Source organism: Manis javanica, chromosome 2, assembly GCF_040802235.1.
Source record: "Manis javanica isolate MJ-LG chromosome 2, MJ_LKY, whole genome shotgun sequence".
Lineage (NCBI taxonomy): Eukaryota > Metazoa > Chordata > Mammalia > Pholidota > Manidae > Manis > Manis javanica.
Window position 1 is genome coordinate 219165116 of NC_133157.1, and position 23329 is coordinate 219188444.

The 23329-nt window shown below is 46.0% G+C and overlaps 1 protein-coding gene and 1 long non-coding RNA gene across 7 annotated transcripts in view; one reads left to right on the forward strand and one right to left on the reverse strand.

Moving 5' to 3' along the window:
* Positions 1 to 11557, reverse strand: part of ZFAT (zinc finger and AT-hook domain containing) — a 204245-nt gene extending 192688 nt beyond the window's left edge. The window contains exon 1 of one of the 2 annotated variants that reach the window (XM_073230174.1): positions 11372 to 11557. In XM_073230174.1, the coding sequence (XP_073086275.1) occupies positions 11372 to 11390 (19 nt within the window). In that variant the 5' untranslated portion in view covers positions 11391 to 11557. Of the gene's footprint in view, positions 1 to 6954; positions 7082 to 11371 lie in introns of those variants that run through there. The other variant, XM_073230175.1, reaches the window with a different exon arrangement.
* Positions 11558 to 11594: 37 nt separating this feature from the next.
* Positions 11595 to 22904, forward strand: LOC118973355 (uncharacterized). 5 transcript variants are annotated; one of them, XR_012128558.1, is made up of 3 exons: positions 11595 to 18240; positions 20615 to 20846; positions 22283 to 22904. It is a non-coding gene; the product is annotated as an uncharacterized lncRNA (long non-coding RNA). The 5 variants fall into 5 exon arrangements; XR_012128559.1 differs by having other exon boundaries at positions 20615 to 20713; XR_012128561.1 differs by having other exon boundaries at positions 11595 to 15394; positions 15532 to 18240; positions 20615 to 22904.
* Positions 22905 to 23329: the final 425 nt, after the last annotated feature.

Genomic DNA, 23329 nt, shown 5'->3' on the forward strand with positions numbered 1-23329 from the left:
CCTCAGTAATATAAACAAAGGGAAAGAGGAAGTTCTTTCCCACACAATCAGTAAATACAGAAGATCTGGAATTAGAAACTCACCATCTAACAACCAGCATGACAACTGATTCTGACAAGAATCACCAATAGATGCTAAAACTAGTGTGTGAAGGTTTGGGAAATGAAGAGTAACAGGACAAGTACATAGTCTCACAATGTCTGATCATGAGACATTTATACAAGGGAGAAAAAATAGTAACTTACCAAAACAGAACCTGTTCAAATACAGCGTCACACACCACGGTGCAAATCAGGACCACATGCCTCCTGACATGCTGGCTGAGAATTCAGCGTCACTTCCGTGATGTTCCTACCCGAGCTGCAGAAACTGAGTCTAATGATGAGGAAATATCAAAGCCCAAAGGAGGGACATCAAGCCCCATCCAAATCTTTCTCCTTCCTTGAGCCACTCTTACCAGAAACCCCAAAGGTCAACAGAACCATCAAGCCAAACCTCATGTGTCCACGCTAGGGCTCTACCCCCGGCCTAATAACTGGTCCATACGTTTCAGAATCAGCAATGTCATGGAACACACAGACACAGGGACTGCTCCAGACTGAGGGAGTTAAGGGACGTGACATCTGACTGCAGTGCCTGGCCCAGGATGTCCTTTGTTTTACATAAACTATTGGAACAATTGGTGAAATTGTGAATTTCAGTTGGTGAAATCTAAATAACAGTACTGCATGTAACTGCAAGATGGTTATGGGGGAGAATGTCCTTGTTTTTAGAAAGCAAACACTGAAAATATTTAGGGGTAAAGAGGCATCATGCCGGCAAGAAATGCGTTAGAGGGAGATAGGGAAAGGAAGGGAGGGGAAAGGACATATTAGGGATTTTGAGGCACCCTCAGCTAAGAAACTCACCAATGGCATTGAACTTGCCCAGGCTAGATAGAGTCACAGGACCCTACTTCATATCACCCCTCTTACCTGCTCAGAGCACACACACACAGCACAATCCAGGAACCACGGAGAGGTCAGTCACCAGAGCTGGTCAGGAACACATGGCATTACCTGACAGAGCAGCAGCAGCACGACCTCCAGGGGCATCGCTGGCGGGCCAGGAGAGCGAGAAGGTGAACCTCGCAGACACTAGACTTGGCATCTAAGGAATTCTTCTCTCAAGTAATAACAACAGTAGTAACAAAGGCTGCCCTATGCTCCTTACATCCAAGAAGTCCACACATCAAGCCCCACCCAAATATTTCTCCTTCCTTGAGCCACTCTACCCAGAAACCCCAAAGGTCAACAGAACCATCAAGCCAAACCTCATGTGTCCACACCAGGACTCTACCCCTGCCAGGACAGGACCAGCCTCCCAGAGGCCACCAGGGATCAAGGCACAGCATCCTCCTGGCTAACCCTTCACCTTTGACAGCACCAGACAGGAAGCAGTCACCAAATCCATTAGTAGGCCTACCTACCTGATGTCTTTCCAGCCCCTCCACTGTTCCTGACACCAAACTCTATTTCTGACCCCTTCTTGTGGGTGTTTCTCACATGGCTTCCAACTAAACAGCAAAGACTCGAGGAAATTCCAAAGGAAAAGCACAGAATGTTTCTCCTGATGACTTTGTTTTCTTCTAAAAATTGAGAACAGGAGAAAGAGGGAAAGGAGGGGAGAGACAGGTATGAAAATAGAATCAAAACCTGGAGTTCAAGTGCTTCTGGAACTTCTGAAACCAGTTCCCACAGCTTCTCTACAACCGAGTAATGGCACATCACTCCCCACCCAGCCCACACACACATGACAGGGAACCAGGGGGAGGCAGAATCTGCCCCAGAGCACAGGTCACGCCCACAGGGGCAAGCTGCAAGCTCTGGCAGGTACAGAGTGAAAGCTCCCAGGTAGAGAATGCTTCTAGGATCTGCAAGCGATGCAGTAAGACCAAAGTCAGAGAACTGCGGTCCCACTTCCAGACAGCAATGGCTCCACAGCAACTCTCACACGGCCCAGGGCGGTGGACACCATCACTGTCACGATGTGAGCACCCGGGGTTCTGATGTCCGTGCCACCCAGGTGGGCAGAGCAGAGGCCCAGGAGCCCGAGAGCCCGGGAGCCCGGGAGCCAGGATAAGGGCACATCCCATGCATCCTCAGGCAGAGATCTCCAGGACAGACTCAGAAAATGAGTCCAAGAGAGGCAGGGCAAACGGAGACTGTCCAGGCTCCACAGCTCAGACGTGGCCCTGGACAAAGACGCCACGAGGACATGGATGGCGGTTCACCGTGGAACTTGGGGCTGTGACTTTTCCAGCCTGGGGCAGACAGAGGCTCCTCCATGCTGGGCTCCTTCCTGTCTCCCTGCCTTTACCCCTGCTGTGCCCTCTTCCTCCGTGTTGGCCTAGTCACAGCTCAAACATCACCCTCTAGGCTTTCCTGAGCCTCTTGCCCAACCTCGGGCTGTAGCAACCACACCGCTTGTCCATCACTCCACCCTGTACAAACCCCACACTGTCTGGGTGGTTCATACAGTTCGGTGGGCTTAAGCCTGGAAGCATATCATCGTGTAGCCAACACCAAAATCAGACCAGAACGAAGTTCCTCCGTGACTCTGTAGCCCAACCCCCTCTCCTCAGAAGCTGCTGGTAACCACTGAGAGTTTCCTATCCCTGTAATTCTGCCTCTTCTAGAATTTCCTACATCTGGGACCATGCAGTATGTAGTCTTTTTTTAAACTGTAGCATAACATAAAACTTACCACCCTAACCGTTTTTAAGCATACAGTTCAGCGGTATTAAGTACATTCACACTGTTGGGCAACCATCACCACCATCCGTCTCCAGGTCTCTTTTCATAAGCCCCAAACGGACCCTCTACTCCCATTAAACACTAACCCCCTCCTCCCAGCCCCTGGCAGCCTCCGTTCTACAGTCTGTCTATGTGATTTTGACTGTACCATATATCTCATATAAAAAGAATCATGTAAAATTTATCTTCTTGTGACTTCACTTAACATAATGTCTTCAAGGTTCTTCCATGTTGTAGCATATGTCAGAATTTCTTTTTTTAAGAATGAAAAATATACCACTGTATGTACAAACCATATTTGAGTTGTTTCCAACTTTGGGCTATTGTGAATGATGCTGCTATGAACATGGGTATGTAAATATCTCTTCGAATTTTTCAAATTGCTTTCAGTTCTTCTCAGTATATACACAGAAGTAAAATTGCTGGATCATACAGTAGTTCTATATTTAATTTTTTGAGAAACTGCCATACTGTTTTCCATAGCAAATGCACACCATTTTACATTCCCTCCAGCAGTGTATAAGGGTTCTAATTTTTCCACATACTTGCAGTCTTGTATGTATGGCTTCTTTCTCTAAAACTAAGGATTTTTAAGATTAATCTTTGCTGTTGCCTGTATTAATAGTTTATTCATTTTTATTCATGAGCAGTGTTCCACTGTATGGCTATACCACCATTTGCTTAGCTGTTCACCAGCTGATGAGCATTCGGGTTGGTTCCAGTTTGGGGCTACTAAAAATACAGCTGTGAACATGTGCATACATATCTTCATGTGGCATACATTTCACTTACCTTGGGTAAAAACACCTAGGGGTGGAATTGCTGAGTTAAATGGTAAGTGTATGCTTAACATCACAAAGGAGCCTCCAAATTATTTTCCAAAGCAGCTATCCCACTTTGCATTCCCACCTATGATATATGGGAGTTCTGGTTGCTCCATATTCTCACCAGCACTTGGCATTGTTGTCTAATGAATTTCAGTCATTCTAGTGGGTATGCAATTGTATCCTACTGTGGTTTTAGTTGGCATTCACCAGTGATTAATGTTGAGCATCTTTTCATACGCTTATTGGCCATTTGTATGAACTCTTCTTTAAAGTACCTCTCAAACCCTTTGCTCACTTTTGGATTGCTTTTGTCTTCTCCAAGGTGTGAGCTCCTTGAGAACAGGACTCTCGGGGCCCTCTCAATGCCCAGCTTCTGGGGGCGCCATTCTTGGAGGGCACTGTAATATCAAGAGATTGCCCAAAGGCCATGCCCCACTGCTGCACCCTGCCCAGCTAGGGCCTTGCGCACAGTAGGATTTAATAAAGACTGTGACCAAATCAGCAAGTGTGATGGCCAGCTGCACCATGGAGAGTCTGAGCGGAGCTTAGCAGTCACACACAGCATAAGGCTTCTTTTATCTGGGGCGGCTCTGGTCTCCCCCAGCTGCCAGGACTGAAAACAAGCCCCTAAACTTCACCTACAGCCTGTCCCAGACCCAGATTCTAAAATTTGACAAGATCCTAATTAAGGAACTAGGAGGAGCCTCTCTTAGGGGGCCACTAGCCCAAAGTGGGCCCTGCCACTGGCCAAAACACTGACTGACCACTCGGCTCCCTGTAACCAGGCCCTCGGCCAGGGAGACAGTTAGGTGACTCGAGCCAGAGGGACTGCACTGAGCTTCTGCTTCCCCACTTGCAAAACAGAGATGCTATGACCACCATGCAGGGCTTCTGTGAAGAAAAAACTATAAACAGAAGATGTGCAGAAATGACAAGTATCACCAGGTCCCACCTTATCTTCTGCAACTGCATGATTTCAAAGAGGACCAGACCATTGTATCCTCTTTATTCTATATTAAAACAAACCCCTCTCATTAGCATTTAATCTTCAAAGAGACTATTACAATTTATAAGATGGTCAGGGGAAAAAGGGGGAATGGACCAGAAAAAGGGGAGAGAGGGAGAGAGGCAAAGAAGGAAAAGACAGACGGCAGGAAGAGAGGGAAGTACCCTGCCATGTGCCAGATGTGTTCCCAAACCCCCTCTACTGAACCTCAACAACCATGCTGCCCATCATATTTATGAGGGGATGGGAACTCAGGGACTTGCCAAGGTCACCAGCTGTAAGCAGCAAGGCAAGGACTGTCACCTACCTCTTCCCATCCCAGACCCACTCCCAGCATTACCTGGGCCTGGCTCCCTGCCTGTGACCCCGGTAAGGGATACCAGTGCTAAGGCTCACTCCTGGTCAGGACAGCGTCCCAGAGCTCCCAAATGCTCCTGATCAAAGAATCCCATGGCCCAGCTGGGGCAGGGCTGCAAGTGACATTCTGTTCCAGGAGCCACTTCAAAGCGGGTGGCTCAGTCCCAAGGTCTTCTTGCAACGAGGCAAGTGCTGCGCCAGTGCCAGCCCAACTCAAATAAAAGCAAGGAGCAGGATTCAGGCTTCTCTCCACTTTAGGAACGAACTAAACAGCAGGGACCAGGGCTGCAGGTATGAAGCCGGAAAGTCTCACAATTCTGTACCTGTTAACTCCTTCACTCCTCTCTCCCTAAAACAAACAGATGGAAGGCCTGCTGGTCCCTACTATAAAACCCAATCAACACCAGTCCCTCACGTTTTCCCTCTAAACTATTTCTCTAAATCTTCCCCTAACCTCCATTCCCACAGCCACTGCCTTGAGATGAGTGTCATCACTGTGATAGCACCTACAGATGGATGGGTCTTACTCTGGCCTGCATTTCTGCCCCTCCAAAAACTGTCCTCCTTTTTATTCTTTATAACTTCAAAAATTACTATAAAGCTACAGTATGTAGACAGTCTGGTACTAGTGAAAAATAACAGATCAGTGGAATAGACCAGAGAGCTCAGAAATGGACCCACTCATAATTTTCAACAAAAGGGCCAAAAAAAAAGATCCTACCTCACACCATACACAAACCATTTTGAAATGGATGGTGGACCTAAACCTCAAAGCAAGAAGTATAAAGACTTAAAAAAATAAACACATCTAGGAGAATATTTTTGTGAGTTTACAGAGGAAAACATTTCTTAAAGAGGATACAAAAAGCATTACCTATAAAAGCAAAAATAATGGTAAATCAGACTTCACTAAAATTACAAATCTCTCTTGATCAAAAGATAATATTAAGAAAGTAAATAAGCAAACAGAGACTGGGAGAAAACCTGGAGAACACATATATATATATGACAAAGGACTCCTATCTAGACTATATATAGAACCCTTATAACCCAAAAATTAAAAAGACAAGGAACCCAATGGTTAAAATAGGCAAAGGCTTACATTTCCCCAAAGATGACATACAAACATCCAACAGGAACAAGAAAAAGGACTCAACATCCCTGGTCATCAGGGAAATGCAAGCTAAAGCAGATGCGACTCCTGCCCCCTAAAACAGATCAGAGGGAAAAGACTGACAACACCAAATGCCAGTGAGGATGCGGAGCAGTGGAATTCCCTTACATTGCTGATGGAGATGTAAAACGGCACAACTTCTCTAGAAAGCTATTTGGAAGTTTCTTAAAGAGGTACATATACCCCTCCCCTACAACCCAACCAGCCCATTGCCCAAGAGAAATGCAAATATATGTCTACAAAAAGCCTCGTATAAGAATGTTCATTGCAGATTTTCTCACAAAACAAAAAACTAGAAACAAACCCGGGAACAAACTGTGGCACAGCCATACAGTGGGATACTATGGGGCCACAAAAAGAAAGAAAATGCTGGAACTCAAAAACCTTATGCTGAAAGAAGCCAGATACAAAAGAAACACATGTTCTACAAAAGACAAAATCTATGGTGATAGAACTCAGATTAGTGGTTGCTTAGGGCAAGGGGCAGGAATTGGGTGGGAAGGACTCTCCCCGAGGAGCACTCTCCGCGCTGATGAAAAGGGTCTATGTACCGTTAGGGGCATGGGTGAGGCGGGTGGTCGGACTGCACGCTTAAGTTCTGTGCATTTCACTGTATGAAAATCACACCCCAAAAAACATTTGTCTCCAGGCAGGTGGGGAAAGGCACATTTCCTGGTCTTGTTATCTTCCCATTTTTCAAAGTTTTAATTAAGTCCCACAGCTTCCCACTGTTCAAAAGACCCTTCACCACAGACCTCCAGCACCCCCACCCCTATCCCTGGCCTCAGGGCTCACCTGGTCACACAGAACACATCTGTGGGTATGTCACACCTGCACCTCTGCACCACCGTCCCCTCTCCAGAGCACCTCTGCTCTCTTTTCAAGTTCTAATTCAGGCACCACCTCCTTCAGGAAGCCCTCCTAGAATCCCCTGGCTGAGCTACATATACCCTCTCTAAAGGCCTCATTTCTCAGGGCTTACTTCCATCATAGCACCTAGCACCTTCTCCTGAAGGACTCGGTTTTCCACTAGAGACTCAAGGGCAAACAAAGTGGCATATTTAACTTTGCATTCCTAGCTCCTGGAACAAAGTTTTGGCAAAAACCTTTGGGTGAACCAGACAATCTGCTTGCTAGTAAACAAAGATAAAATTCTAAGGCCTAAGGGGCAGAGAAGTGGTGGTGGCGCCTGAAGAAGAGGTCTACTGGCAGAGACACAGAAGAACATCTGAGGTGAAGAAGGAAACCGATATGGGCCCTAGAAGGGGTCTTTGGGGCTGAATTACAAAGGCTGCCAGGATGCCAATGAGATAGAACAGGGAAACGGGACAAGGGTCATGCCACTGTAAAATCTACTTAACCTTCGAAAAAGGTCCAGCTTACTCTTTAACTTAATCTATATGCTGTTCTTTCTCTTCTTCCAGCCCCTTAATCAATTAAGTAACTTTGTAACCAGGACGAGAGACAGACCTCCCCGGTGTTAATGAACCTACATGGGTAAAGAATGCTGAGATCCAGATCGACACATCACCTAAATAATCCTATTCTTAAAACTTCAAAGGGATTGTTAATCAGCTGTATACATCATGCCTTATGCCAACCCTACCCAAAGGCCCTATAAAACCCCAAACCCTAAACCCTTAAGCACCCCTCCTCTCTGAGATGGCTAGTGATCCCATTTGAGTATGTACTGACTTATACCAAATAAACTTTCGTGCTGTATGAGCCTGTTGCACTTGTCTCTGAACTCTTTCCCATGATAACGACAAGAACTCTCCGACCTCCACCTCCAGTGGTAAATGTCTTTGTCACTTTGCTATGTCATTCACTCAGCTTTCTAGTCTTAACACAATCCTTTTCTCCCTCCCTGTTTTATTTCAGACCAGTAGGGAAGTGGAAGTTCTCAGAACATAAACTCACTCCATCCAGTGCTCTGCAGCTCCCCCAAATTCTGGGGTGGTCTGGATTGAATTCCCACACTGTGCAGACCAAGCGGACTGGCTGTAGGAGTGGGCAAAGAATTTGCCCTCTGCTGAGCAGTTCAATGAACTTCCCTTTTCTCCCTGTTCTTCTTTGCCCTCTACGGCCCGCATGGCTGCTGAATTCACTTCTGCTCTTGCATTACTGAATTCCTTTCTTGCTGGCACTTGTTTGACCTGATGGGAGAATTCCTTCCTGATCAGAGTAAGAACACTTCCCCATCCGGGTTGAGGTTTCACCTAGTGGTGGGGAGAGACCCCCCCAGACGCAGCTGGGACATCCAAGCAGCAACACCAGGGCAGCCAAGACCCTCATTTGCCAAAATACTGCTCCCAGAGCCTCCTGCTAGTTTCCAGGTGCCATAGCTGAGCTGATCCCATCATCAGCCTAATCCCCCCAGCAAGGCAAAAAACTGCCTCTGAAGCCAAGCCCTTACTTTGCCCATCCTGCCTTGGTCCAGACCCAGTTTGGGGCACAAAGTTGCCACATTCCAGAATTCAATAGTGTGTAGCTCCATTTGTTACCAAATTTAAAAGAACAAAGAAAAGTCTGTTACCTGATTTTAAATCTTTTATGTTAATATGCCAAGCATAATCTTTATAAGCAAACTAAAATATCTATATTTTACATTCCTTGAAAAAAGATGCAACTTCAAACCTATAATGTTTAATATGTCTATTTACTTCACTCCCAGATTACATTTTTCTTTTAAAAAATTAAAGTCTATCTCACCTTTGCAACTACAAACAATTTTCAAGCAGCGAGTAGATGACAATGCACTAGACTTTACGGCGGAGACAGTAAGTCTGCACAGAGAAGGGATAAGCAGCAGTGCCACCAGCATCTGGAGTACACAGGCCCTGAGGAGGATGAAGGATTATGTTTCCTGCAGACTGAAGGACTGGACAGGGGTTCCCAAGAGTTATGTAACTTCCCTCAGGTCAGGAATCTGAGCAGCAGATCCTCTGGACCCAGAACACGTGTTCTTTCCAACCTTCCAATTGCTCCAGCACTTCAAAGTTGACACCTGCCCTTGAGAAATTTCAAAGACAGTGAAATTTTTAAAAATATAAACAGCTGAAAAGAGAAAACTTAACTCTAGGCTAAATCCCTTCCCATAATTCAATCAGCCCACCCTGATGGGGAGGTTTTTCAGAGGCAACAGGCATGAAACTATAAAAGGAAATGCAATTAAGAAGAATCTTTTTAATGTATCTAATTCTTGACTGCCCTTGCCCTAGACAGAAACTTAATCCTACTTAAGGACAGCTATCTCTGAAAGGTAGTTGCTTAAATTATAAGGTAGTGGGAAAAAAGAAACAGAAACCATTTTACAAGGTAAATGAGAACCCAGCTGAGAACAGTCCAGTATTAGATCTCCAGCAGTGATGACCGTCTCAGCTATTACCGCCTAGAAGCTGGACCTTACAGACCATACACAACTCCATCTTATCACTCACTCTGCCGCCTCTCCTAAATCAACCTAACAACCAAGCCAAAGAAGAAACTCTTTTCAGAAATTAGCTGAACACACATTGACAGTAATACATTTAAAAACATGATATATTCTCATTTAATATAGCTGGAAATCGACGAAAGCTACAACAAACGCCCGGGTGGGTTTTGGTGTTTTTTTAACTCTTAGGTAAACTCCAGAAAAGGAGATGTGGGGAACCCATTCTGTGTAGCTAGGATGTCTTGGGAGACAGAAGGCAGCAAATGGAGGTCCTTACTTTAAGAAAGCATTCCCAGCAGAGTTCAGGGTTCCTGACCCACCACTCCAGCTCTAGGTCTGTTCTGTCACTGCACTGTACACACCTGCCTGATTCTGACCCAACAGCAGAACAGGACCGAGGGTCCCTGCACCTTACCCGACAGGCTTATAGGGAGCTCTGCGATGCAAAGCTGCTGGCCAAACTGACAAAGCCAAGAAAAGAGCCTCGGGAGGCGATGGGGTTGCAAACAGCAAACAGCCAACAAACAAACACTCCAGATGTCTTTTTGGCCTTTGGCACAGGGGACATTCACTATTGTTGCTTCAGTATTAATTGCTAGGCTCAGAAGACAAGCTGGAAGGGGCGGCTGTGGAGGGAAAGCCTCCTCTGACATTCAGTTTGCTTTTCAGAAAGGTCATCTGGCTCTGCAGGCAAACTGACTGGAAGGGGCAATCACTCTTGCATTCTGTAAGTGCACACTGAGCACTTGAGTGAGCACTTGCTAGAGGCCAAGCACTAATCCAGGGGTGGACGTGTAAGTCAGGCAGGCACGCAGGAGTATGCATTTCATCCCAAATTGGAGGAGGCTGACTTTTAAAGCTTCAGTTCTGCCATTTTAAAAATGTCTGAAGTTGACGTCTCTGTACTTTTATCAGTGTATGACACAAAAATTAGTAGTCGGGAGAACAGAGCATTAAATAGCTTGCCGTCAGTGCCGGGTCTGGGCGTGATTGTGAATTACAGAGAAGGGCCCCAAACTCAAGCTTAGGGGACTTGGCCCAGGTGTAAAGCCTCAGACCCATGACCCACTGCGCCAGCCAGAGGGGCTGCTTTGGCAGCGAAGCCAGAGACTGCTGCCTGGAGGCGGCGGCATTTCAGCCTAACTCTAAAGGGTTTGGAACAGAGCCACGCGGTGCTGGGAGGCAGGTGAAGAGTAAGGTAACCATCTGTCACAGAGTGTTCACAGTTACCAGCAGCAGCAACGCTAATCCCTGGCGTTCGTGGTTCCCTCTACAGCACACACCTTTCCTTCAGCACCTCGGTTGAACCCTGTCCCTTCAAAACATCTTGGCCAAATACGTGGGGGTAAAGGAGCTGCCCACTTCCCAGAAGAGGAAACAGGCGAAGAAGGAGGCCCAGGGCAAGGATCACTAGGCCAAAGGGCTGGCGGCGCCGGGATTCGAACCTGCCGCCCGCTAGGACGCCTGCGCTCGGCCACCAGCGCGCGCCCCGGCCCTACCCGTTGCCCTGGAAACTCCCCGCGCAAGCGCGAGCTCTTCTAACACCCTCATCAGCTTTTTTTAAAAATAAAAACCCAAGGCGGCGGGATACCGCCAATGACTGAACGTGCCGTCAAAGGACACCGCTACGTCCGCTCTCCGCCCTGGGCCGTGGATCCCTCCGCCGCCCGGCGGCCTGCGCGCGGCTTCCCAACTCCCAACTCCAAAAGGCGTCCCGCGCGCCGCGCCGCGCCCCACCCCCACCTCATTCCCACCCCAACCCCCAGCCCGGCTCACCTGCCGCCCGCGTCTCCATGGCAACGTTCCCACCGCGGAGGAAAAAAAAGCATCGGGCTCTTCCGGGCCCCCTTCCGCGCCGACCGAGAAGGCGGGGCGCCCCGCTGATACTTCGCTTTTTATTTTTATTTTTTTAAGAAAAGAGCCGGCGAGGTTATGGCGAATCTGCGGTATCCAACATGGCGGATGGAGTCTTCGCCCTCCTCTTCCCGGGGCGCTGACGCCGGCGTAACGGACGTCAGTTTCGGATGACCCTCCTCCAGCGCCGAGCGCCTCCAGGCTGGTCGGGCTGTGCGCATGCCCAGGTCCGGCGGCCGCGCTTTATGTCCCGCTCCGCTTGAATCCGCTGCTCCGCGTTTTAGCCACTCCTAGGAAGGGGCTAACGGGAGGCTTGGAATGCGGATCGCGGGACTGGAAGTCTTCCTAGTTCTGCCGGGAGCCAGCTTCAGCTTCTACCTGTCAGCCCCGCCTTGGCTCCTCCTGGTGTGGAGCCACCGGGCTGGACGTGGAAGGACAGTGTAGGGGTTGCGTCCCAATTCTCCCATTTTCTAGCTAATGTGGGATGGCGATAAAACTTTCTTTTGTCTCCGTTGACTAATTTGTCAATCGGGGTGATTACGGGCTGTCTCCCTCTCAAAAAGGGCAGTGTGCCGGAGACCAAAAGGCCCCCACCCGCAAAATGGTGAATTTCCTGCTTCTCTTCCGGGTCCTCTGCTCCCGCCGGCACCAACCAAGGCCCAATCACCCCTCTACACCTTCCCACCGGCGCCATCTAAAAGCCAACTGTTTTTTAACCCGCCCCTTCCTTCCTAACCTGTATAAATTAGCCTGCAAACAATAAATTGTGCCAGCTTGATCAGACATCCTGTCTTGCTGGTCGTTCTTTGTGTCCCTTGCTTGTTTCATTTCTGCAGGTGTCTCCGGCTACACCCCACGTTCGTCCCGCGGGCCGGGACAACTGGCGCCCAACGTGGGGCCCCGGGACTCCTGCTGAAACGTCTGCTGGGAAGCCCTGGCCAGGCATTCTTTTGAGTCATCACACGGGTATTCACCTGATGTCGACTCTGCATTGAGGATCACTGCGGGTGCACCCGTCCGTAATATAGATCCCGGAGAGGTGAGTAGACGCATCACCCAAGCAAGCATCTTAAATACCTCTTGTGAGTTCTCACTGATCCCCTCCCTCTAGTTTGCTGCTGCGATTTATTCCTTGTTTTGTCCTCTGGTTGTCCCTCTCTGAAAACCTTGTGCTTACTTCGGGCTAACGGTTGTTCACCTCTAGGGCCTGCACAAGGGACTCTTGACTACAGAGTCCCTGCCCTAGAGGGTCCGAGCAGGCGGATTATACTTGCCGGCCGTCCTACGTAAGCAAGGGCTTGCCTGAGCTGATGAGAGTGCCTCCAGTAGTTCAGTACATTGGCGTAGTTGCGGCTGCATTAGTATAATTCCAATTTACATAGAGCAGAAATCCCAGCCGTCCTAATGGGCAACTCACTGAACTCCCACGAGGTATTTCTTAGCGGACTCAAGGAGTCCCTCAGGACACGAGGTGTAAGGGTTAAAAGAAAAGATAGACAATTTTTTTCCTTTATTCATGAGACCTGCCCCTGGTTACCCCTCGAAGGCACTGTCATCATAAACGTTGGAAGAGAGTTGGTGATGCCCTCCAAGACTTTTATCAGACCTTTGGCCCTGAAAAAGTTCCTGTTTCAGCATTTTCTTACTGGAACCTTATTCACGACATCCTTGAGGTCCATTCTCAAGATCCTGACATTAAAGATATAATTAAAACAGGAGAAATAGCCCTTAAGGAAAACTCCTGACTGCTCTCTGCCTGTCCTTCAGTAGCCCAAGCCGTAGATCCCCTCAGACCCCGGTGGCCTTCCATCTATATCATTCATTATATGGATGATATCCTCCTGGCTGGAGCATCCAACTCTGAAGTCTTAAAATGTAGCCAAGAATTGACCATCCGTCTCACCTTTTTCGGTCTCCAAATTGCTCCAAACAAAATTCAGGTAACAGATCCCTATTACTACCTTGGCTTTGAATTAACCTCAAACAAAGTCACTACCCAGAAGATCCAATTAAAAACATCACACTTAAAAACAATGAATGATTTCCAAAAGTTCTTGGGAGACATTAATTGGCTCAGACCTTATCTTAAATTAACCACTGGAGAGTTAAAACCTCTTTTTGATATACTACAAGGAGACCCCGATCCCTCATCCCCTCGGAAACTGTCCACCAAGGCAAAAGAAACTTTAAACATTGTTGAAACAGCTATACAACAACAACAAATTACGTTCCTATCCTATGACAGGCCCTTCGCTCTCATCATCTGCAATACGCCACATACCCCTACTGGAGTTTTATGGCAAAATAATCCTTTGTTATGGATCCATTTGCCCTCCTCCCCACCTAAAGTTCTTATTACATACCCCTCACTAGTTGCAAAGATCATACAAATAGGCAGAGAAAAAAGCCGCCAGCATTTTGGCAGAGACCCTGATCAGCTTATCATTCCTTATACAAAAGAACAAACAGATTGGCTGTCCCAGAATGTAGATGATTGGATTATATCCCTTGCTTCTTTCCAAGGTAAAACCGATAATCACTATCCCTCGCATAAACTCCTTCAATTCTCACGACTACATCCCTTTATTTTCCCAAAAATAACCTCATCCACTCCTTCAGAAAATGCCTCTCTAGTTTTTTCTGATGGCTCCTCCTCTGGTATTGCTGCCTACGTTATAAACTCACAGAGTTACAGTATTCAATCACCCTTTAAATTAGCCCAACTTGTAGAATTATTTGCTATCTTACAAGTTTTTAAAATGTTGAGCCAAATCCCTTTTAATCTGTATACCGACAGTGCCTACATAGCATATTCAGTTCCTATTCTAGAAACAGTCCCTTATATTAAACCTTCTACCAACGCTGTTTCCCTCTTCCAACAACTCCAAACCTTTATATTACTCAGACAAGCCCCTTTCTATATTGGACATCTGCGAGCCCACACCGACCTTCCTAGTTCCCTCTCCCAAGGCAACGCCCTTGCAGACAAAAATACCCGCTTCACATATTCCATTACAACCGATGCAGTCACCAAAGCTAGTCAATACCATGCTCTTCACCATGTGAATGCTCACACTCTTCGACTTTTATTTAAACTCACCAGAGAACAAGCTAAGCAAATTGTTAAAGACTGCCCGGGGTGTGTAACCTTACTGCCCCTCCCTCATTTAGGAGTTAATCCGAGAGGCCTACTCCCTAATGAAATCTGGCAAATGGATGTCCCCCATATCCCTGAGTTTGGAACTCTTAAATATACTCACGTGACTATTGATACCTACAGTGGTTTTATATTTGCCACCCTCCACAGTGGCGAAGCCACCAAAAATGTCATAGCCCATGTTCTCCAATGCATTACTGTTATTGGTAAACCTCAAACTATTAAAACAGATAATGGGCCTGGATACACTTCACAAGCATTTCAAAATTTCTGCCATCAATTCCAAATCAAGCATATCACAGGTATTCCTTACAACCCCCAAGGACAAGGAATAATCGAACAAGCCCATCAGACATTAAAGAATACAATTTATAAGCTTAAAACCAACACTGTTTACCCTATAAAAGGCTCTCCAAAAAAACCTCCTTAATCATGCACTATTCACGCTCAACTTTTTACAATTAGACAACTACAACAAGTCTGCCGCCGACAGGTTGTGACACCAAGAGACGAAAAACCAATTTGCAGAAGTCTTATGGAAAGATCCTCTAACCTTTAAATGGCATGGTCCCGACCCAGTTCTTATCTGGGGTAGAGGCCATGCCTGTATATATGATACACAGGGAAATGGACCTCGATGGTTACCAGAGCGCCTTGTCAAACCCATTAATACCCTTTTAAAACATATTAATAATAACCCAATACATTCCAGGGAGGAGAATCCACCCTGAGAACAGTTTTTCCTTGCCTTTCAGGAAGAAGATAAATATTCATCATCACTGGACAAGGTAAGCCCACCTGACCTTTGTTAGCACAGTTGTAGGCCCACTACCAGTAATCTCGCCTATTTTCATTGAACCCTAAAAAGTCATCATGTCTACTATCCATTCCCTTATCACTACTGTAATAGTCACTGTTGTCCTAGGAGGATTTGGACCCCCTCCAAATAAGGAAGAACTCCTCATCCAGTTGTATGGAAGCCCTTGTGATTGTAAGGGAGGAATGATGGATTTAGAACCTAGTCTGAGAGGACATACACAAATAACATCTCAAGGGGAAAAACCAGTAGCTAGACCTCAGCTTACTACCAGAGGACCTGTAGACTGCCAAGACAAAATAGCATACCTCACAGCAGATATCTCTGCAGGCGGATTTTCATCTGGAGTAGGTTGGCAGCCCCAGTCTTGGAAATGTGTAAGAAAGCCCAAAATTATACCTATAATTAATGGCAAACCAGGGCCTTGTCCCAACCCCTGCCAAAAAGCCACTGAATTACACTCTACCTGTTACCGCACTGTCCAACAGTGCACCGGTGCCGATGGCAAAAAATATCTAACAGCCATCTTACAAAATGGTTATGCTGGTTCCTTTGGAGGCGAGTATGATTATAGCAACCCCCGAGGACATTCTAAATATGCACAAGCCTCCTGTCATGGCCAACTTGGCAAGGCGATTTGCTGGCCACTGCAAGCCCCGATCCACATATCTGATGGCAGTGGACCAACAAAGTAAAAGAAGCCCAAGTTCAATAGAAAATTGAAGAAATTATCAAAGAAATATACCCTCCCCTAGAGTATCACCCTCTAGCCTTGCCCAAGTCTCGTGGCATAGATCTTGACACCCAGACTGCTGATATTCTAAAAGCCACCCATAGCGCACTAAACGCTACTAATCCCAGCCTTGCTGAAAATTGCTGGCTATGCATGACCCTTGGTACACCTATGCCCCTCGCAATTCCCACTAACGCTACCAATACACTGCCGGAACAGAGTTGTACTCTTAACTCACCCTTTAGAATACAGCCTGTGGGATTTAACACATCCCTATGCATACAAAAGCAGCCCCAGAATAATAGTGATGACGTGAACGTAGGATTTGCCTCTTTCACGGATTGCTCCCAAGTTTCTAATTATACCTCATCTCTCTGCCCCGCTATTGGGCAAGTCTTTATCTGTGGAGGAAACCTAGCCTTCACTGCCCTACCCCCAAATTGGACTGGGTTATGTGTGCAAGCCAGTATTCTCCCAGATACTAATATTATCCCCATACCCAGCTTTGAGTATATAGCAGGGCATCCACGCTCTAAAAGAGCCATCCAGCTTATCCCGCTCCTAGTAGGCCTCGGGATTACTACCGCAGTGGCCACAGGAACAGCAGGGGCAGGGATAGCTGTACATTCCTATCATAAATTGTCCCATCAACTAATCAATGACGTCCAAGCCCTCTCAGGAACAATTAATGATCTCCAAGACCAAATAGACTCTCTAGCAGAAGTAGTTTTGCAAAACCGTAGAGGCTTAGACCTCACAGCAGAACAGGGAGGCATCTGTTTGGCTTTACAGGAAAAGTGCTGTTTCTATGCTAACAAATCAGGCGTCATCTGGAACAAAATAAAGACTCTTCAAGAAGATCTCGAAATAAGGAAGAAAGAACTCCGTGACAACCCTTTCTGGACAGGACTAAATGGACTCCTCCCCTACCTTCTCCCCATCTTAGGCCCGTTCCTAGGATTAATACTAATACTTTCCGTCGGCTCCTGAGCCTTTAAAAGACTCACAATGCTAATCAAACAGCAAATCGACTCTTTTATAACAAAGCCTATCCAAGTTCATTATCATCGCCTTGCATTAGCTGATCAAGGTGTAGATCCTTATATAGAGCCTTGCGCCAAGAGAGACCCAGCAGTAACTTGGGAATAAAAAAGAGCCACGTCAAGGTTTTCTTGTCCTGTTCCTTGACAATGTTCCTGGGCAACTAGACGGGTAGTCAATGACGGGTAATTAAGAGGATATACCTGCAAAGATACAGGACAGATATAAGACCTCTGGGTAAAAGGGCCAATCTAATACTGGGGCAAGCTCCTATATAGGCCGGTCCAGTATTAGGGCAAGCTCCCCTGAATCTACCAGGCCGACTCCGAAAGGAGGCAAGCTCCTGGAAACAGAGGCCAAGTATAAGACCTCTAAACTTAAGACAGGCACCGTCTACCCAGGAAATAAGTGGCTCAAAGCACCCTAAGTGCTGCTCCAACCCCTCCTAAAGAACAGAAAGGGAGGAGATGCTGGAGACCAAAAGGCCCCCACCCACAAAATGATGAACTTCCTGCTTCTCTTCCGGGTCCTCTGCTCCCGCCGGCACCAACCAAGGCCCAATCACCCCTCTACACCTTCCCACTGGCACCATCTAAAAGCCAATTGTTTTTTGACCCGCCCCTTCCTTCCTAACCTGTATAAATTGAGCCTGCAAACAATAAACTGTGCCAGCTTGATCAGACATCCTGCCTTGCTGGTCGTTCTTTGTGTCCCTTGCTTGTTTCATTTCTGCAGGCGTCTCCGGCTACACCCCACGTTCATCCTGCGGGCCGGGACAACAGTGGTTCCTGAGGTGGGATGCTTTCAGCTGTGGGTAGCCCGCTTGGTTTAGTCGTACAAACCAAATTAAACAATCTGGAACCAGCTTGCAAAAGCGACCTCCTTCTCTGGTCCTCCTGAGTGTCTTGAAGAAATTCTCGGTTGCATATGAGCACGGTGCTCCAACGCTGCTCATGTCCCTGAATCTGGCTCACCATCTGCTTTCTGCAGGCAGCAGTCTCTGGTTGAGATACAATGACCTTGTTTTCCTTTTTGATGTTAAGGTAATTAGCTTTGTCACTTCCTTCAGGTGTCTGCTCAAATGACATCTCCAAGGGGGCCCTCCCGGCCCCCCCATCCAGAGTAACCCTCCTAAGCCACATTCGATTTTTGTGCAGCAGCTATTACTACATAGTATCTGTCGTTAATGTATCTCGATCTCGTTTTGGTCACCCCTTTGGCCTGAGAAACTAGAACTGAGCCTGATGGTTATCTGTTAAACAAACTGAGTGTGTGTTGCCTGTATTCTTACAGTTATGTCCTGTTATAACAAATGAGAATGTTCTTCATTTATGGTAGTAAAAGTTTTTTTAAACACAATATACATTTTTTAAAAATTAGTCAACTTAAAGAAAACGGTACATTGGTGGGTGGGGAGACAAGGTCAAAAAAACAAAGTGAACCTCAAGTGAAAAGTTTCAGAAACTGGTTTGTTTTTATGGTTCTCCCGAGATGCTCATCTTTGCTGTCTTCTCCTGGAGTAACCTCCACTGTCTTGCTGCACAACTTAGGGAATTCTTCAGCCAGCCTTGAAGCACGTGCCTGTGTGTTCCCACAGCTTTGGCTCATGCTTCCTTGCCCCCTTCCCAAACCCACTGCATTTATCAGTTTGTACAGCCCTCTCCCCATGAGATAGACCAGGAGGTCCTGAGGACAGAGGCCCTGGGGATCCTTTTCATCCTGGTTCCCCAGCCCCCATTGCTCAGTAGTGTTACCAAATGAACCATTCCTTCCCATTGTCACTTGTTTTCCAGTAGTAAAACTACCATGAGCTTTAAGCCTTAGGATGACACATGTGATTTCTGAGGAGCCTTCTGTCTTGATCCTTAATCCTGTTCTCAGGTGATAATGAATCATTATAAAACCCCAAATTTGCCCATTCCATTAAATACGTGTTCAGAGATACCTCTCCTCACCCATCTTAATTTCATCCTCCCAACAAACAAGTGGGAGGGTAGACTGGACAGATAAGATTACCATTTTTTCTAGATGAGAAAGGAGTGTTCAGAGAGGTTATGTGGCTTTCTGAGATCACCCAGGTGTGGAGCTGGTCTCTCCATGCCTAGTGTTCTTCCCACTTTACCACACTGCCCCCCCGGGGTGGGTGCCCAAACTACCCACCATACCCCCAAAAGAGCCCATGCCAAGGCAGCCGGGAGACTGGCCACGACTGCCACGTCTCACATCACAGACGGCTGGCTGGCTGGGTGGGCCACCTCAGCCCCTCATCTGGAAACAGACGGTCCGAAAAGCTGCACTGATGAGCTTTTCCTTTCAGAACTACCAATATTTATAATAATCACCATTTTGCTGTGAATTGATTTCTGACCGGAAATGAGAGTCATTCTGGGTTGCTGACATTATTGGTTCTGTACTGCGTCACCTTTCTTGCAGCAGCATTTAAATGCTCGTTATTGATTAGCAGATGGATTGCACCTGGATGCTGTGTGAGCAAAATGAATTTTGGAAATAAAGCAGTTTAAAATTTGTCTCAAAACCCAACTGCCTCACAATATTAAATTAAATCAAAGGAGTTGTGGGTTATGGGTGATGACACTGGGTTAATTATTTGAACAGCTATGACTTTCATTATTCCCATGGCACTTTCTTCCTCCTCCATCTGAAGAAGAGCCACTAAGTACCTATTATTACTGAAAACTGCACTGACCACAGTTATATGGAAATAATGAGATAGTCCTTCTATGGAACCAGATTTATAAATGGAAAGATAAGTCGACCCTTGGCTCGGCCATCAGTCAGCAAACATCTTTATTCTTTCCATTTGCCAGTAATATCTGTAAATGCTTTCAATTAATGAGGTAGTATTTGTGGAATTAAATATAAGTTGCTCATAATTACATAATTAATGGTATCCTGCATCATTGATGATTCCTAGAGGAGACCACCTTCCCAGCTGGCCCTCTGGGGACAGTCAGCCCCTCAAGGCTAGCATGTGAGTGAATTTATGTCAAGAAATTTATCAACATGAAATGGCATTTAGTTATCTAACAATTTACATAACTGAATATATTTGTATATGTAATTTTCTAATTATATCTAATAGGTATAAGACTAATACACACTAACAAGAAAAGAATAATTTAGATACATAATTTTATAAGATGCTTTCTTGAAAGCAGGTTTTGATAAAGGATACATATGGGTGATCTCAAAATATGAGGCCTAAGGCAAACAGCAATGACAAAATCAGAGGTGGGGATGATCAGAGTCTGAGTGAAGTATTAAAAATCCAAACAGCTATGTTGTAGTGAAAAATCTATTTAAAATATAAAAGAAAAAGATATAGTAATATTAAAATGATATGAGAAGTCTCACTGTAAACATAATTCTGACCTTAGGAAATAACATCCTTTCTAGTTTTGTCTTATCAGTGACCGTGGAGTGTCACCTCATCAACCACCAAGATGCTGCAAAAAATACCAGGCTATTCCTGAAAGGAGTCAGCTGAAAAGGAAAGTGAGTCCCTCTGCTCCGCTTGCGACAACTTGCATGCCACAAAGGACAACTAACTCTAGGGCTACAGTTTTTGATCTACAGGAACAAGATGAGTCTATGAAAGGCATGAATCCTTAGTGATGAAAAGTTAATAGTAAGTGTGATTACAAAGCTAATTATAATTCGAAGAGAGGATAAAATAGGATATTTTAGAAAGCACTTACGTTTGGCATATATGGGTTCTGTTTCTTAGTTCAAGTTCTCCACCTGTTTATGAAATGGTGTATCTGTATACATTAAGAATGGATGAGTTTGCTATGAGTAAGTTGAAGATTTCCAGAAAGAGTAGGAACTGTACCAAAACCAGGAAAGACAGGTAAGACTAGTGGTGTCATAAATAACCAGGGGGAAAGTGGGCTCAATAATTGGTGTTTCAAGTGTGGGTTAAATTTCCAGAATCTCCCACCTGGCCTTAGCTCATTTACATATATGGCTGTGAGCAAGTTAATGGATTAGCCAAAATGTCCTAGGAGAATGGCTGGTAGACTCTATGCCTTTATAGCCCTAGGAATTGTAATGAAGTACAAATGATGTATAATGAAGTTCATTGTAAACTAAGGCAGAATATCATGTTATCCAAGATCTAATGTACATGGCAATAAAGATTGCAGGAACTTGCTTGTAAGTCCTGTTGGCATAGTAGTTGACCTAATCTGAGAAAGGGCACCCCAACCAGCAAATGTCTGCTGCCATTTGAGTCACCTTGAAGGTATTCTGTGTTCCAATCAAGAATTCATCAATCAGTGATGCAGAGGCTATGGTTTCAATCCACCTGGGAAGGAGACAATCTTGCTCTTTTGGGTTGGATACTGCAATCTTAGAATAGTACAAAAATACGTGTTATAGAGATAACAAAGAAATTGGTCAAATCAATAGTAAAGAGTTGTACAAACAGGCTTAAGTATAGGTACAGTAAAAACTTTCATGATTTTAAGGTGTTTGAAGCATTCAGGAGAAGTTATATTAGACTCAGTTATATAGAGACATGGTAATTAGATAAAATATATGCATGTTTAAGGAAATTTGATTTGTAAGGTTTTATCAGTTTGTTTAAGTAGTTTACAAGGAGTTAACAGATTCATAATAAATACTCTTTAAACCCACTACAAGCAGTAGTAACTGGGACATGTAAAAAAAAAGGTTGGGGAGGCATTATGGCCTTGGATCCCAGCAACAGGAGGGCTGCTAGAGCCCAGCTGTGTGCCAGGCCCATCTTGGGGACCCAGTAAATGCTGTGGAAGGAAGGGAGAGGGGACAGAGGGAGGGAGGGCCACTGGGGGTGAACTCAGGAGACGAGGAAAGGAATGATGCATAATTATCATTTATGTTGTGGTTGTGTCAACAGCACTGTTTCAGATATTCAGACTAGAGTAAAAAACAGGTTACTAGAAAGCATGGCACCTGGGTGCCCATAACTCAAGGGCTGGTTAGATGGACGGTTCATCCAAACATGGAAATCCTGTGCGGCTGTGCCAAAGACTGAGGTTGGCATGGCTGTGGAGATAAGGGACCTGCCTCTCACCTCCACAGGTAAGACGCTGCGGGGGACGAGGATCTAGGGGTATCCCTGCGGGAGGAAAGCAGGTCATGGAACAGTGCACAGAGCACACTGCCGACTATGATGGTTTAATAGGATATATGTGAATGTGATCATGTACGTGGAGAATCTCTGTGAGGAGGACAGCTGGGCCTGGGGCCCTGGGCTGACTTTTCATTGGACATTCTTTTGAAACAGTTAAATATTCTTTCATGTTCAAAGCCTCTTCAGAGAAGAAAAGGGACAGAGGGACTCTGGGGGCCCGACTCTGGGTTCTAGTCCCGGATCTGTTACTTGGTAGTTGTACGACTTTGGACAGTCACCTATTTGCTGTGCTGCGCTTTCCTCCTCTGGACAACAGGCATGCTCACCTCACATCAGGCGCTGTGAGAGCCAGTGAGACAGGGCACACAAGCCGGAGGAAAGCTGCAGCGGCAGATCAAGTAGCTTCAGTCCATTTGGGGCCAAAAGACACGGCGACATGCAACAGCAAGAAGACGGGGGGTGGGGGCGCCATGCAAACGGAGGTCCTGGAGGGCTAGGCCATCGGCCTGTTGCCTGACATTGTAAAAGTTGCCTTAAAGTTTCCAGATTCCAGTTTCCTCATCTGTAAAATGGTGTGTGTGTGTGTGTTTGGGATTAACTAGATGGTTTCTAAAGTCTATCTCAACTTAAAAAATATTATAATATTGTTCTGAAATTTCCCATAGAAGTTTATGAATAGAGGCATGCAAGGCCCCAGAGGAGTTCACAGTACAGAGCCATCTCTTTCCAAGTTCGTGTGCAAGAAGTCTTTGGAGAGGAGCTAACAGTTTGCACAGGGCTTTGTTTTGGGGCAGAGAAGAGGAGGAAATTATAGAAAGGAGCCACTGGGGGTGTCTTCACCTATGACAGTGAGACCTGGAGCCACACAGATGTTCACTGTTTTCATTGTTCTTGTAAAGGCCACCGGAAAGGAAAGGTGTCTGTGGGCAGTCATGCAGTGGTGGCCCTCTGCCTCCTTGTGTAGCCCCCCGCCTCCCGCACTGGCTTTGGTATTG